This window comes from Tachysurus fulvidraco, chromosome 12 (assembly GCF_022655615.1).
Source record: "Tachysurus fulvidraco isolate hzauxx_2018 chromosome 12, HZAU_PFXX_2.0, whole genome shotgun sequence".
In the NCBI taxonomy this organism is placed as follows: Eukaryota; Metazoa; Chordata; class Actinopteri; order Siluriformes; family Bagridae; genus Tachysurus; species Tachysurus fulvidraco.
The window spans coordinates 10870169-10882576 of NC_062529.1; the positions used below are offsets into that span (position 1 = coordinate 10870169).

The 12408-nt window shown below is 41.8% G+C and overlaps 1 protein-coding gene across 4 annotated transcripts in view; it reads left to right on the top strand.

Moving 5' to 3' along the window:
- Positions 1-12408, top strand: part of ccdc88c (coiled-coil domain containing 88C) — a 65138-nt gene that overhangs the window by 23117 nt on the left and 29613 nt on the right. For 3 of the 4 annotated variants that reach the window (XM_047821633.1, XM_047821634.1, XM_047821632.1), the window contains exons 4-19: positions 1384-1453; positions 3865-3923; positions 4570-4653; positions 4758-4898; positions 5044-5222; positions 6058-6139; positions 6470-6628; positions 6823-6969; positions 7088-7232; positions 7398-7579; positions 7666-7803; positions 7894-8862; positions 8948-9075; positions 9998-10006; positions 10864-11005; positions 11688-11873. In XM_047821633.1, coding sequence (XP_047677589.1) covers positions 1384-1453; positions 3865-3923; positions 4570-4653; positions 4758-4898; positions 5044-5222; positions 6058-6139; positions 6470-6628; positions 6823-6969; positions 7088-7232; positions 7398-7579; positions 7666-7803; positions 7894-8862; positions 8948-9075; positions 9998-10006; positions 10864-11005; positions 11688-11873 — 2820 coding nt within the window. The remainder of the gene's footprint in view (positions 1-1383; positions 1454-3864; positions 3924-4569; positions 4654-4757; positions 4899-5043; positions 5223-6057; positions 6140-6469; positions 6629-6822; positions 6970-7087; positions 7233-7397; positions 7580-7665; positions 7804-7893; positions 8863-8947; positions 9076-9997; positions 10007-10863; positions 11006-11687; positions 11874-12408) is intronic. The other variant, XM_027172531.2, reaches the window with a different exon arrangement.

Sequence of the window (12408 nt, forward strand, 5' to 3'; positions counted from 1 at the left end):
CTTGTTTGCACTGCTAGATCAGAGGCACAGACTCTCACCACTAACACCACACCCTGGTACCTGTGAGGGTTTCAGCTGCAGTGTAAATTAAATGCTCAGAGAGGTCACATGATCAGATAGAGCCCAGGGAAGGTGTTAATTGTGTTTGCTACTGTGTTCAGGGTGTAGATTGAACCACTCAGTTACATTTGGAATTACATACTGAATTCAATTCTTTCTCTGGGAAAAATAATCATCAACTAAGACTTTTTACCTTGTACAATTCAGTTTAGTTTAAAATTCCACCACTATATTATTAATGATGGTATTTCCAGCACCTGTATAACTCCGTGTCTGTGTGCGTATGAGGGGTTATGTCATATGAACCGGTCAGGTCTTGTCTATTGTGTGCCCTGAGTGTTGGGTTCAGTTGCTAAGGAGGCTATTTTCCTTGAGGTTAGATCATATGGCGTTAATGTGCACACACACGCCTGCTAGAGCTTACTTGCTGAGTATGAAGCTGCGTCTCGAATGCCATACAACACGCCATGCACTTACACTATGCACTACGAGTTTAGAAGGGTAGTATCTTCTCAAATGGAGCACTAATGTTTTTTTTTTACTAACCGGAGGAATAAGCCCTTTCCAAGTCGATGGCGAATGAAATCAAACACGCGTAACTTGATGTCATTAGATTCAGCAAAATAGTGTGAATTTTTAAAATGTTAAACACATCACATTTAACAGACATTTGTAAGACATGTGATCCAGTGGAGTGCCCTCTGCCAATTTGAAATTTCGTCCTCCTCCATGTCCGCTCCTTGTAGCCCTGCCTTCTTGCACTGCAGAGCCCACACTTCATTTTTTTTTTCTCCCCCGCTTTCCTGGTTGAATATGTGCATCATACTAGTGAGCACACTACTCACACTTTAAAACAGCATAACATAGTGATAATAATCAGATATGTTCACATAAAGTTCACATATTATTCCAGGTTTGTGTTGTGTAAGTATCCAGCCCTGCCTATCCTGTCTCCCTCACCCTGGGGTTGAGTTCCCTTCCCCAGTGCTAATGTCTACCGTTTCCAACATGCTTTCCTGTTAGTCTGTGAAGCTAACTTTTCCATCCACACCTTTCAGTTCATCCTGGTTTTTGGCCCCGGTCTGTTTTCTCACCATGGTTCAGCCATCTGCCCTGTCATTTGGAGCTTTTGTTACTGGGGTGTCTGCTATCTCACTGACCTAAAATGACCTAGTCAGTGAAGGGTGATAAAACTGTATTAGCAGATTAGTTACATCATTTCACCTTTAGTTGTTTGTCAAGCTTGTACATTTTGAGACTCCTTTATGTTAAGCAGAATGTTCTGGATATGAGTTCATGTCTGTCTCTCTCTTTATCACACAGGAAAATCTCCAGCAGCTCATTCTGATGACGTTACCCAACGTTATGACCATCGCCAAGGACCCGTTGTCAGGTAGTGGAATGTGATTTCATGGTAGAAATTTAAGGAATATATTTTAAACATGCATTGAAAATGACACGCATTAAAATAAATATTATGTTTTGAATGTCTCTTTTGTACAAAAGGACAGCATTGACAGGGAGAAAGAGAGGGAACTATTCAATTCACTTTATTGGTATAGTGATTTTAACAGTTGACATTTTGGTAAAACAGCTTTACAAAAGCATAGAAACAGAATTTTATATATATATATATATATATATTAATTTCTTAAATGCAAGTTTACGTTAGATGAACTTATAAATTCTCTCTAACGTCTATCCCTAGTAAACAAGCCTGAGGCGATATTCAAATACTCTATTTTCTTTATTCATCTCTGGTAGTCTTGTGCAATATCCTCACTCCTCCACACATCCCCTGACTGACTGTCCAGCCCTCACTTTCACATCAGCAGCACATGCTTTAGACCCATATTGTCTGGAGGAAGAGGAAAAGACTAGAGGAAGCAGGCCATTGTACTCAGGCCTGAGTGCTGACAGTCCACTTGTTTGAGCAGGACACACACCTCAGACAGCGACAGGGAGAGTCCACGGAGTTTATCAGCTGATGACAGCCTTAATGATCCTTACAAATACTGTTCTGTTCATGATATTCAGGCTTTTCAAGATGTAAAGTGTTTCCACACTGAGCTTAACTCCGGTTTATTGTTGTTCTAAACCCCACATTTAACCCCGGGTAGAGAAACATTTCACACTGGTAATTTGTTTTAGAAGTGACCTTTTACTCAGGGTTAGAAGCCCAGCTCCAAAGCAGGGTTAACACTTTTGCAGTGCTAACCCCGCATTGTGTTGCCAAATGTGTACAGTGTGAAATTATGTGGTGTTAGATGAACGTTAGTTTCTCGGCACAGACAGCCAGTCAGAAATTGTTTCTCATATCACATGAAAACCGTGTCGCAGGGACACTGAACAGAATGACTCAGAAGCATCAGGCTAGGAAACACTGAACATCACTGAAGTGCATGCCTGCAAACACAACAGCAGAAGTGGCATAACGCCTGGTCCACTACACAACAATCCAGACAAGACCAAAAAAGGTTTACAAAGCTGTGAAAGAGTAAAATTCCATTCATACCACACCACACGGCTGTACCATACACAGATCTTTTTAATTACTGTAGCCTCTGTATTCAGATTCTACATTTTCTATATTTGATGTATTTATCGATCTAGTTCCTTATTGAAAATTTTCCACCATATTTCCCCTCTATGCCTCGTACGATCAATTTAATTTTATTATATCTTTATCGTATCTTTTATCTTACCTTTTATTCTTTTACATTCAACCTTTGTACAGTGTATTTATCCTAGTTGTTGTCATAGTTGTTGACACAACAAACATGCAAATAAGAACAAAAAAAAAAAGGTTTAGGAATGTAGTTGTGTGAAAGGTTGGACTATGATTAGCCAGGGTTAATAGCTAACCTTGAGGAAAACAGTGTGAAGAAACATGAAACAACATAACCCAGGAGGGGGGCACAGTGGCTTAGTGGGTAGCACGTTCGCCTCACACCTCCAGGGTCGGGGTTCGATTCCCGCCTCCGCCTTGTGTGTGGAGAGTTTGCATGTTCTCTCCGTGCCTCGGGGGTTTCCTCCGGGTACAATTCGTTTTCTCTTTGCTGCTTCCTGATAGGCTGTGTTCAGGCAAGATGAACTGATGTACATTTAGTTTTGTATGTAGGATCCTGCAGGTTATCAAAATAACCTTCAACTCAACCGTCCCCTCCAGTAGTTTCTGTAGTGTCTGGTTCAGTGATCCAGACTGGGGGGATTAAAAGCAAATGTCCCAGACCATGAGGGTTGTTCCAGTAGGCAGATATAGTGAAAGCTCCTCCTTTCCTCTCTGAGGATGGGGTACAGTGCTAGGAAGGGCACACATGACAGGACTCTATGACAACTCACTCCTGTTCTCCCCAGACACTTTTGTGCAGGTTTAGATACACATGCATGCACATCTTCTATCACTCCTAATACTGGTGAAATCGATTACATGTTTTTGTTTGAAACTAAACTATTATACCAACCGGGAGCCTATAATTCACTCAGGTTGCAGAAGTAGCTTTTCATATTAAAATGCATGGCATTCGTTTTTTTGGAAAACTAAAAACAAGCTGCAGAATGAACACGTGCCTCCCGAAAGCCTTGTGTTAGCATGACCACTAATAATGACTTGGAAATGATTAATATTTATGGCATACTGCAAGTGACTGCCATTAAAATTGTATTATGGTTTAAAAGCATCCATTATCCTGCAGTCACTTTAGCTGACTGTTAGTACTTGGGTTGGTATTTCGGGTTGTAATTAATGTTAATTACATTTAAAACACTATTTATCGTGATAAGTGATGACATGTTATGTCATAGGCAAGGGCATGGAGGAGATGAAGAGGCTTTTGCTGCTGATCCTGGGATGTGCTGTTCAGGTAAGCCGAGCCGTTTTCCGTTAGCTTACATGCTTCCAGATAGCAGGAGTAAAATCGCCGTGTCAGAACATGCCTCTTCTGTTCACTTCCAAGAAAATAAATGAAGAAAAATCAGAAAGTGTCATAAATCCAGTTAAAATCTTCCATATCTCAGCTGATATTTATCCGAAAGCCTCTTTTGTCACATGCATGCAGTGTCTTCCTACAATTTCCTGCTTACTATCGTTCTGTCTTTTTATATCTTCTTCCAAACACAAACACTTTTGTTCCCCTCACTCCTCCTCTTTTGCTCCCGTTCTGATTCCACAGGTTTTTCCTGTTTGCTGGATGAAGGGTAAACAGCATGCACGTGTGCCGTGTATCAGTTCAGAGCTCATTTTATTATTTCTCTTTTATCCTGTGCTGTGTCTGCACATGTAACCAAATATCCGTGCGTCTGTCCCGTGCTATATCCCACTCGCTTGCTTCTCTGTCACTGATTAACAAAAAATAAAATAAATAAAAATCTTGATTCATTTCTTGTCGATCATAATCATTGCAATCCCTACTGGAAATGTTTGTCTATTTTATTTTAATATAAAATATTGAAAACGCTTAGCAGTATCTCATGTGTCTCGACACTCAACATGTCTTTCTCTTTCTGAAGTGTGAGCGTAAAGAGGAAATCATTGAGAAGATTAAGCTGCTAGACATTGAAACCCAGACTGCCATCGTCTCCCATATCCAGGAGGTGAGTGAAATGATTCGCCCTTTTTCGGAAATGTTTCTATTTCAGGTGAGCAGTTATAAAGACGTTAGAATCTTGAGGAAATGCGTAATTCTTTGTCCATGTAGGTGACCCACAACCAGGAGAATGTTCTGGACATGCAGTGGCTGGAGCTGGGGGAGCTGCCACCCGAGGACCTGGACACACTGTCTCGTACCATGGCCTTTCACCTCCGCAGACTTGTTGAAGAGCGTGATGAGAGCTCAGAGGTGAGCCAGTCCACTTCCTCTGGCAAACCGAGCACTGTATTTTATTTGTTTTATATAGGGGGATGTGGTAGAGTGGCTGGTAAAAGATCACGTTTAATTCCTGCATGAAACTGATTTTAGCACTGTATTTATTTATTTGTGGTAGCTGATCTTGGAGGTGACTCAAGAGAGAGATTACTTGCAGTCGCAGCAACTCCCAATATCCGTAAACTGCTCCAATGACCTGAAATCTCAGCCCTCGATACTCACCAAAGAAGAACGACAGCACGTAGCAGTGGAGCTTGCAGACACCAAAGCCAAACTGCGCCGCTCCCGCCAAGAACTGTACGTAATTATGTCTTTAAGTCTTTCAGTATTCCCGTCTGCTTTGCGCTGCATTAAAGGTCCTTGTCCTTACACGTCTCTCAATCATAGTACTGAAGTTTTACAACTGACGAAATGCTTAATAAGGATCACGTCTTGAATGCAAAGCGGTACTGACAATGACCTCTTTAGAGACTGAAACTGCGGACACAGAGACCATCCAAAGCATTTCAGTTTCAGGCATCTCATTTACAATATTTAAAACCCCTAGCAGTAGCAGAGAAATATGTGAAAATCTGTTGGCCAGTTACAGGAACACATTAACATTTAAGTACTCCAGTGGTTTAGCTTAATGCAGCAATGCTGTTCAATAAACAACGATGCAAACCAGGGATATTTCCCTGCTTTTGAAATTTCACTGAAGTGCGATTACTGTATAGACTGAAAAGACAGAAAGGAGCCCTTGATGCATTACACATGAAATACTTCTGATTGGTCGAGTACAGATGCAGCGGTGCATCGCATCAATGAGAAGTTTAGCATGATGGTAGAGAGATTCTGAGAGATTTTAAAACAAGTGGCTGGAATGGAATCAAGCAAGCATTGACTTAAAAGAAACATTTTACAAGCTTCTCTGTCAGTGTTTTATTCCAACTTCATTTCAGTAGTGATCTCTACTGAACACATTCGCTACTGTATGATGTATAAAGGCATGATTTTATGGATGAATGATTGTATAAACGTGTGATTGCGATTGTGACGAGCATCTGTACAGTTATACGAGTTGTAAATGGTATGTATAATTGGGCTTGTGGTCTTGGTTAAAAAAAGTTTATTAAAATTGTGATCCATGCAGGGAAGAGAAGACGGAGCAGTTGATCGACGCTAAGAATGAACTGGAACGTCTGGATGCGGAGATGCAAAAACTGAAACAGGAGGTCGGTGTGTTCTAACTTTTCCACACTCCCATTTACTAATCTTGGCTCTGTAGGTTTAATGAAAGTTTAAAGTTTAAACATGTTTGTAGGTCTAGAGTAATCAATGAATTTCAGAGATACTTTAGAAAAACAGTGTTGCCATGTGCAATTCAGACCGTTGGCTCTTTCTCTAAAGAGCTACTCATAAGATGTAGAAATTACACACTGCTGCTTTAATTGATATGCTAAATTTATTAAAGATTAAAGCGTAAGTTCATCCTGAAGATTATATAGTCCTGTAGAGAGATGGTTGTTTGTATATGTGCTCACACTGAGCTGCTTTATGTGCAGAACATGCAGCTTTTAGCAGAGGCGCGGTCGGTACGAGCGTATCGTGATGAGGTGGATGCTCTGAGAGAACGTGCCGGCAAAGTGGATCGACTCGAAACAGAACTTGCTCGCTTCAAAGAGAAACTTCATGATGTTCACTTCTACAAGGCCCGCATGGAGGTAACTTTTTTACTGTGCTTTTGAAATAATCCTCACATGCACAGGAATACTGTGCTCGTGCCTTGGCTGGCTCGTCTGAGCTCCACTGCTGTCAGTGGCAGGCATTTTTCTGTTTGTCTGTATTTTCTTATCCTTTGCGGTTTGTTTTATCTTTCACACACTGTTTTGTTTCCTCATTTCTGAACCATTTTTAGGAGCTGAGAGAGGACAATATGACACTGCTAGAGACAAAGGCCATGCTAGAGGAGCAGCTGGGTACAGTTAGGGGGCGCTGTGACAAACTACACGAGCTGGAGAAGGAGAACCTGCATCTACGATCCAAACTGCACGATATTGAGATTGTAAGCAGACCTCAGAATTTTAAGATTTTGACACGGAGAGAATTGGATTGAAAATGTGCTGATATCCTCTGTTCTATGTAGTGATTTTTAATTTTTATTTATTTTTTTATTCTTTAAGGATCGGGACAGTGATAAGAAGCGTCTAGAGGAGCTGCTAGAGGAGAACATGATGCTGGAGATTTCACAGAAGCAGAGCATGAACGAATCTGCTCACTTGGGCTGGGAGCTGGAGCAACTGGTTAAAAACAATGACGTCAATGACGGTCAGTCAGTCTAAAATACACTACGCTGTTCAGATTATGGTGTCCAGGTTTCACATATAAAAAAATATTATCATATTAGTAATTAATGACCTTCAGCAAGGTATCTAATGAACGCTCTAATTTCTCAGAGCTAAATGTCTTGTTGACCTGTCTATCCATGTACAGTACGCAAGTCTTTTGTGGTTGAGATGAACGAGTCGGCATCCAGTCGACTTCTGAAGCTAGAGAAGGAGAACCAGAGCCTGCAGAGCACCATCCACAGCCTGCGGGAAACCACACTCAGCCTTGGAGAGGGTCAGCTCCACACCATGGAGCTGGAGAGGGAGAACCAGGGTCTCAGCCAGAAGGTACACTTCATCTTTTCTGACTCTCACCAGTGCTTTACTCTTTAGGGAATTTTCCCCCATCATAGAGATTTATGTTCTGTTTTCAGCTTGAGAGACTGCAGACTCAACTGGACCAGGAGAAGCAGACTATAAAGGACTTGGAGAATATCGGAGATGAGCTCGTCAGGGAAAAACAGAAACTGGAGAATGATCTAGAAAATCAAAGGACAGAAAAGGGAAAACAGGTAAAGCCTACTAGTACTTATTGTACTGAAGGTGGCAGAATGAATCTCAGCCTTTCTGAGAACAAATACTGATTATTGTACATTTGTTAGATCTCAGAGCTGGAGCGAGAGAAGGAGAACCTGATCCAGACTGTGAACTCCCTGCGGAAACGTGCCCAAGAAGACGGTGAGGCACGTGTACGGGATGTGGAAACGGAGAATCGTATTCTTCACCAGAAGATGTCAGACACCGAAAGTCAGCTGGTGCAGCTTGAGAACGAGAAGCAGATGATTACCAAGAAGTTGGAGGAAGAACGGGAATGTACCAAGGAGCTACAGAGGACTGTAAAGAGCATGGAGTGTGCTCAGAAGCAAATCCAGGATGAGTTGACTTCACTCAAAGGGGCTGAAAAACAGCTTGAAGCCGTGCAGTGCAAGAACAACATCCTAGAGCAGGAGAACTGCGAGCTGAAGAAGGACGCAGAAGAGTTACAGAGTGACAACATGCGTCTCAATCTGCTGAAGAAGGAGTACAGGAATCTGGAAAGTGAGAATGCAGAGCTTCGGAGCAGCGTAGCTGAGCTCCGTTCACAAGCCAAGCGCACCGAAAGACTGGAGATCAAGTGCAGCAGCCTTGACAAGGAAAACCAGCGGCTCCAACAGAGCCTGGAAAGCAGCAGCTCCAAAATCCAGGGCATCAAGAATGAGCTTCACGAGGCAGAGGCCCAGAGCGAGGAGCTGCGTCATGAACTGGAGGAGCTGAGGAAAGTGGCGAGACGTGCTGAGGAGGCAGAGAAGGAGCGACGTAGATTGGAGCAGGAGCTTGGCCAAGCCGAGAAAGAGAGAAAGCAACTGGAAAGGGAGGCACGTAGGTTGAGGCAACAAGTGGACGTGAGGGAATCCGCACTCGAGGAAAGCTCACTTAAACTGAGCAACATGGAGAAAGAAGGAACAGCCATGAACAAGGAGCTTGCACGGCTCCAGGACGTTGCCAGTAGAGTCAAGGATATGGAGAAAGACAACAAGGAACTGCAAAAACAGGTCACCATTGACAAGAAGACTTTGGCAACACTCCGAGAGGTACTGCATGTAGTGGTGTTTGCAGCTTTTTAATTTCCCATTCTAAATGAAACTATAGTAAGCCCGTACTATGTGACTGATGTAGGAGCTGGTGAATGAGAAGCTGAGGGTGCAGCAGCAGTGTAATGAGCTGGAGAAGCTCAACCATGAGCTGGAGAAGATAGGCCTGAACCGAGAGAGACTGCTGCAGGAGGAACACCGCTGCGAGGACAAGTGAGTGTGCACACAACTGCACTACCTCACTAATGTAGTCATGCATATTCACACTTGCACTGTTTGAGTCCTATTGCACACATGTTTTGCATACATTACATTTTTAAAGGTTTGAAAATGTGTACAGTCTTGAGAAACATGGGCATGGTCTCAGGAACTAAAGAACCTTTAAACGATCGTATCAGATGAGGGAGCTGATAGTCCAGGGGTTAAGATGTTGGAGTACTGAGCTGAAAGTTATGAGTTTAAATCCCATGCTGCCATTGCAGGGCTCCTGAGCAAGGCCCTTAACCCGAAAAAATTGGTTTAGTTGATAATGAGTTGATGCCAAATACAATAAATGTAAACGATCGCTGATGCAGAGCACAGAACGAGGGAAAAGCTGACGCTCGATTAACTGTAAAGAGTGGACTTTTACAGTGCTTTCTGTTTCACAGTGACTCAGAATAGCATGTCGTGGGCTGCACGTGAAGGCACATGGGCCTACTTAGGAAATCAAACCAGGAAAGAATAAAAAAAAAAAAACGCATGAATACAACTCCGAAACGGTTATAAATGATCTGATGAAAGGCTTCATCTACACTCCAAAACACCGCCTACAAGAACTTCACACAATCATTTAACTGTTTATTTATTATATGTATGCAATAAGAAGAAATTGCTTGTCAAATGTTGACATCAACTGCAATTGTCCTTTTTCTCTCCTTTTCTTAGAATAATGTGTTGTATCAAACCCACTGCAGCGATCTGTTTTCACACACTGATCACTTTGCTTATTTCAGTTCATTTGCAGAAAGGGTTCAAGTTAATGTATTCATTTACTTCCTGCTAATAAGAAATTGAAGTTTCTAAGTAGTACAGTATATGCAGATGAGATGCATCATGGCATGTCTTCATTTATTTTTTTGAACGCTTCTACCAGCTGGAGTAGGTGAGTTGATGTAGTGAAGTGGAACTAACTGCACGAACTTAGCCATAGCAAGAGCATTTTTTTCATCTCTCTCTTTTTCTGTTGTGCTTTTAGGATCAAATTTAGTTTCATTCTTCCTCATCTTGGTTGTGTAATCTGCAACAATGCATGTCTGCTCTAGCCCTATAGCTGCAGTGGAGATCATGGCTGTGTCCAAAAGAGTGGATATAACATTTCTCATGTGAAACTAGTTGAGACTAACACTGTAATACTGCAAACCGCGCTGGCCTTTCATTCATTTTGTTTGGAATGTACCCTGGAGAGTTGTCTCGCGGGAGGAGTACCCTCTATACACCGGATTAGATTTCTCTCACTCTCGCTCCCTCTTTCGTGTGTGTTCTCTCTCTCTCTTGCGCTCTCTCTCGTTCTCTCTCTCCTCTCTCTCTCATGCACTTTCTCTCTCTTCTCTCTTTTTCTCTGTCTTTCTCGCCATCTCTCACTCTTTCGTCCTCTATGTAAGACAGTCTTGCTATTTTACTTTACTTCTGCGTTGTTTTTCCCCCCTTTTTGTTTTTTGTTTTGTGATCTGAAAGGGTTAACAAGCCTTAACACTGACATTTCTTAACTGTTCCAAGTACTCACTGAAACTGAATATGCTAACAATATTTACCACCACCATTCACATTCCACTAGCTTTTCGTAATGTGTGTGTGTGTGTGTTGCTTATGAGTGCTCTTGCATGGGTTCTATATAGTCACAGTAGACTCTTGAGTACATTGGGTTATTTGTCACGTAGAATAGAAAAGAAAACCCTTTTCAGTCTGCTTCTAAACAGTGGAACTTGATCATCTCATTGAAATCCTTCACTGACCCTTTAGTAAGTACAGGATCCTGGAGACAAAGATTGAGTCAGCTCTGAAGAATTCTCTGGAACTGAAGGAGGAAAAGATTCAGAGCCTGGAGTCACGTCTAGAGGAGAGCAGCAGCTTGAACCAGCAGCTACGCACCGAGCTCACATCAGTAAGACCACAGTACACACTCCTTCAACACATTAATGCGCTCAGAGGTCCAACTTTAGAATTTTGTGAGTAGAAGTCGTGTGTCGTGTGAGATCATGAAAATTCCAACTAGAAGAAGTGTACTTCATGTACCTGGGTGATGCAGTTATTCGACTGACAAGTGAAGTGTGGAATGTTGGACACTTCATACACTCAACACACAGAGTTGCTTACATCAGGGAAGAGGGGTGGGGCTACCAGGCACTAATGCAGGATGTGAAAAGAAATTCAAGGATGCTCTACGAGACATTTTACTACAGACTTTTTAAAACAAATTTGTATTTTTGAACATTTTAAAAATGCGTTGCGTGACGTAACGTGCGCTTGACGTTGGCTTGGAAACTTTAGGGCTTAATTTAAACGATACTGCAGCTCTACAATTCATACATTAAATAGTCGAGTGGATAAATATTCTTGCTCGCATCTCACTTTATTTGTTTTGACACCCCACCCCCTTTTTTTTAACTTTCCATAAAAACAAAAAATCTATATCTCTACTTACAGCTGTAACTAAATTTGTGTACTATAGCTCACTTATTATTTAACTGTTTAACTCCTCAGTGTTGCACGCATGTCAGAGTGTGTATGGTTATGTATGTGACACATAGAATAAAACTTTGAATATGTTTGTTCATCCTCTCCAGGTGAAGAAGAGGCTGGAGGCCTTGAGGCAGAGGCAGGAGGAGGAGGCTGCCCACTCTGAATTATCCCAGAAGGCTGTGGAGCAGGGCAGGTCTGGAACCAGTCAAGAGAAATGGGAGACGGAACAGAGAGAAATCACGTCTGAGCTGCTTAAACTCAAAGATCATCTGATTGATGTAGAAAAGAATGTATGCATTTTCAGCGTATTTTTCTTCTAATTATGTTGGCTTTGTAGAAGCCAACATTCTGATTTCTGTTAGAAGCTTATTATCATTATTATTATTATTATTATTATTATTATTATTATTATTCTTATTCTTAGACAAAAATTTATTTAAAAAATGCGGCCTAGGGCGTTTGAGCCACATCCGGATATGTCGTAGACCCTGGTCTGAAGTTTGTTGCTTCTATTTTTCTAAGCGATCGGAATTCCGGCATTCCCAGTACGGAAGCTCAGAGTGGCCTTTTTTCCCATAGACTTCCATTCTAAACTTTTGAGGTTTATAACTCGGCAAGTTTTCGAGCGATTTACACCGAACTCGGACAGGTTCTTTAGGACCTTACTCCGGACGAAGTTTTTATTCTGGAGTTCCGACGGAATTTTCGGTTTTCCCGTAGTCGACGGTCGAACATCCCATAGACTTGAATAGGGAATTCCGAAAAGTCCTCTAAGCTCTCACACACACAATACATCCAACATTAAGAATTGCATGTACTTTCTAT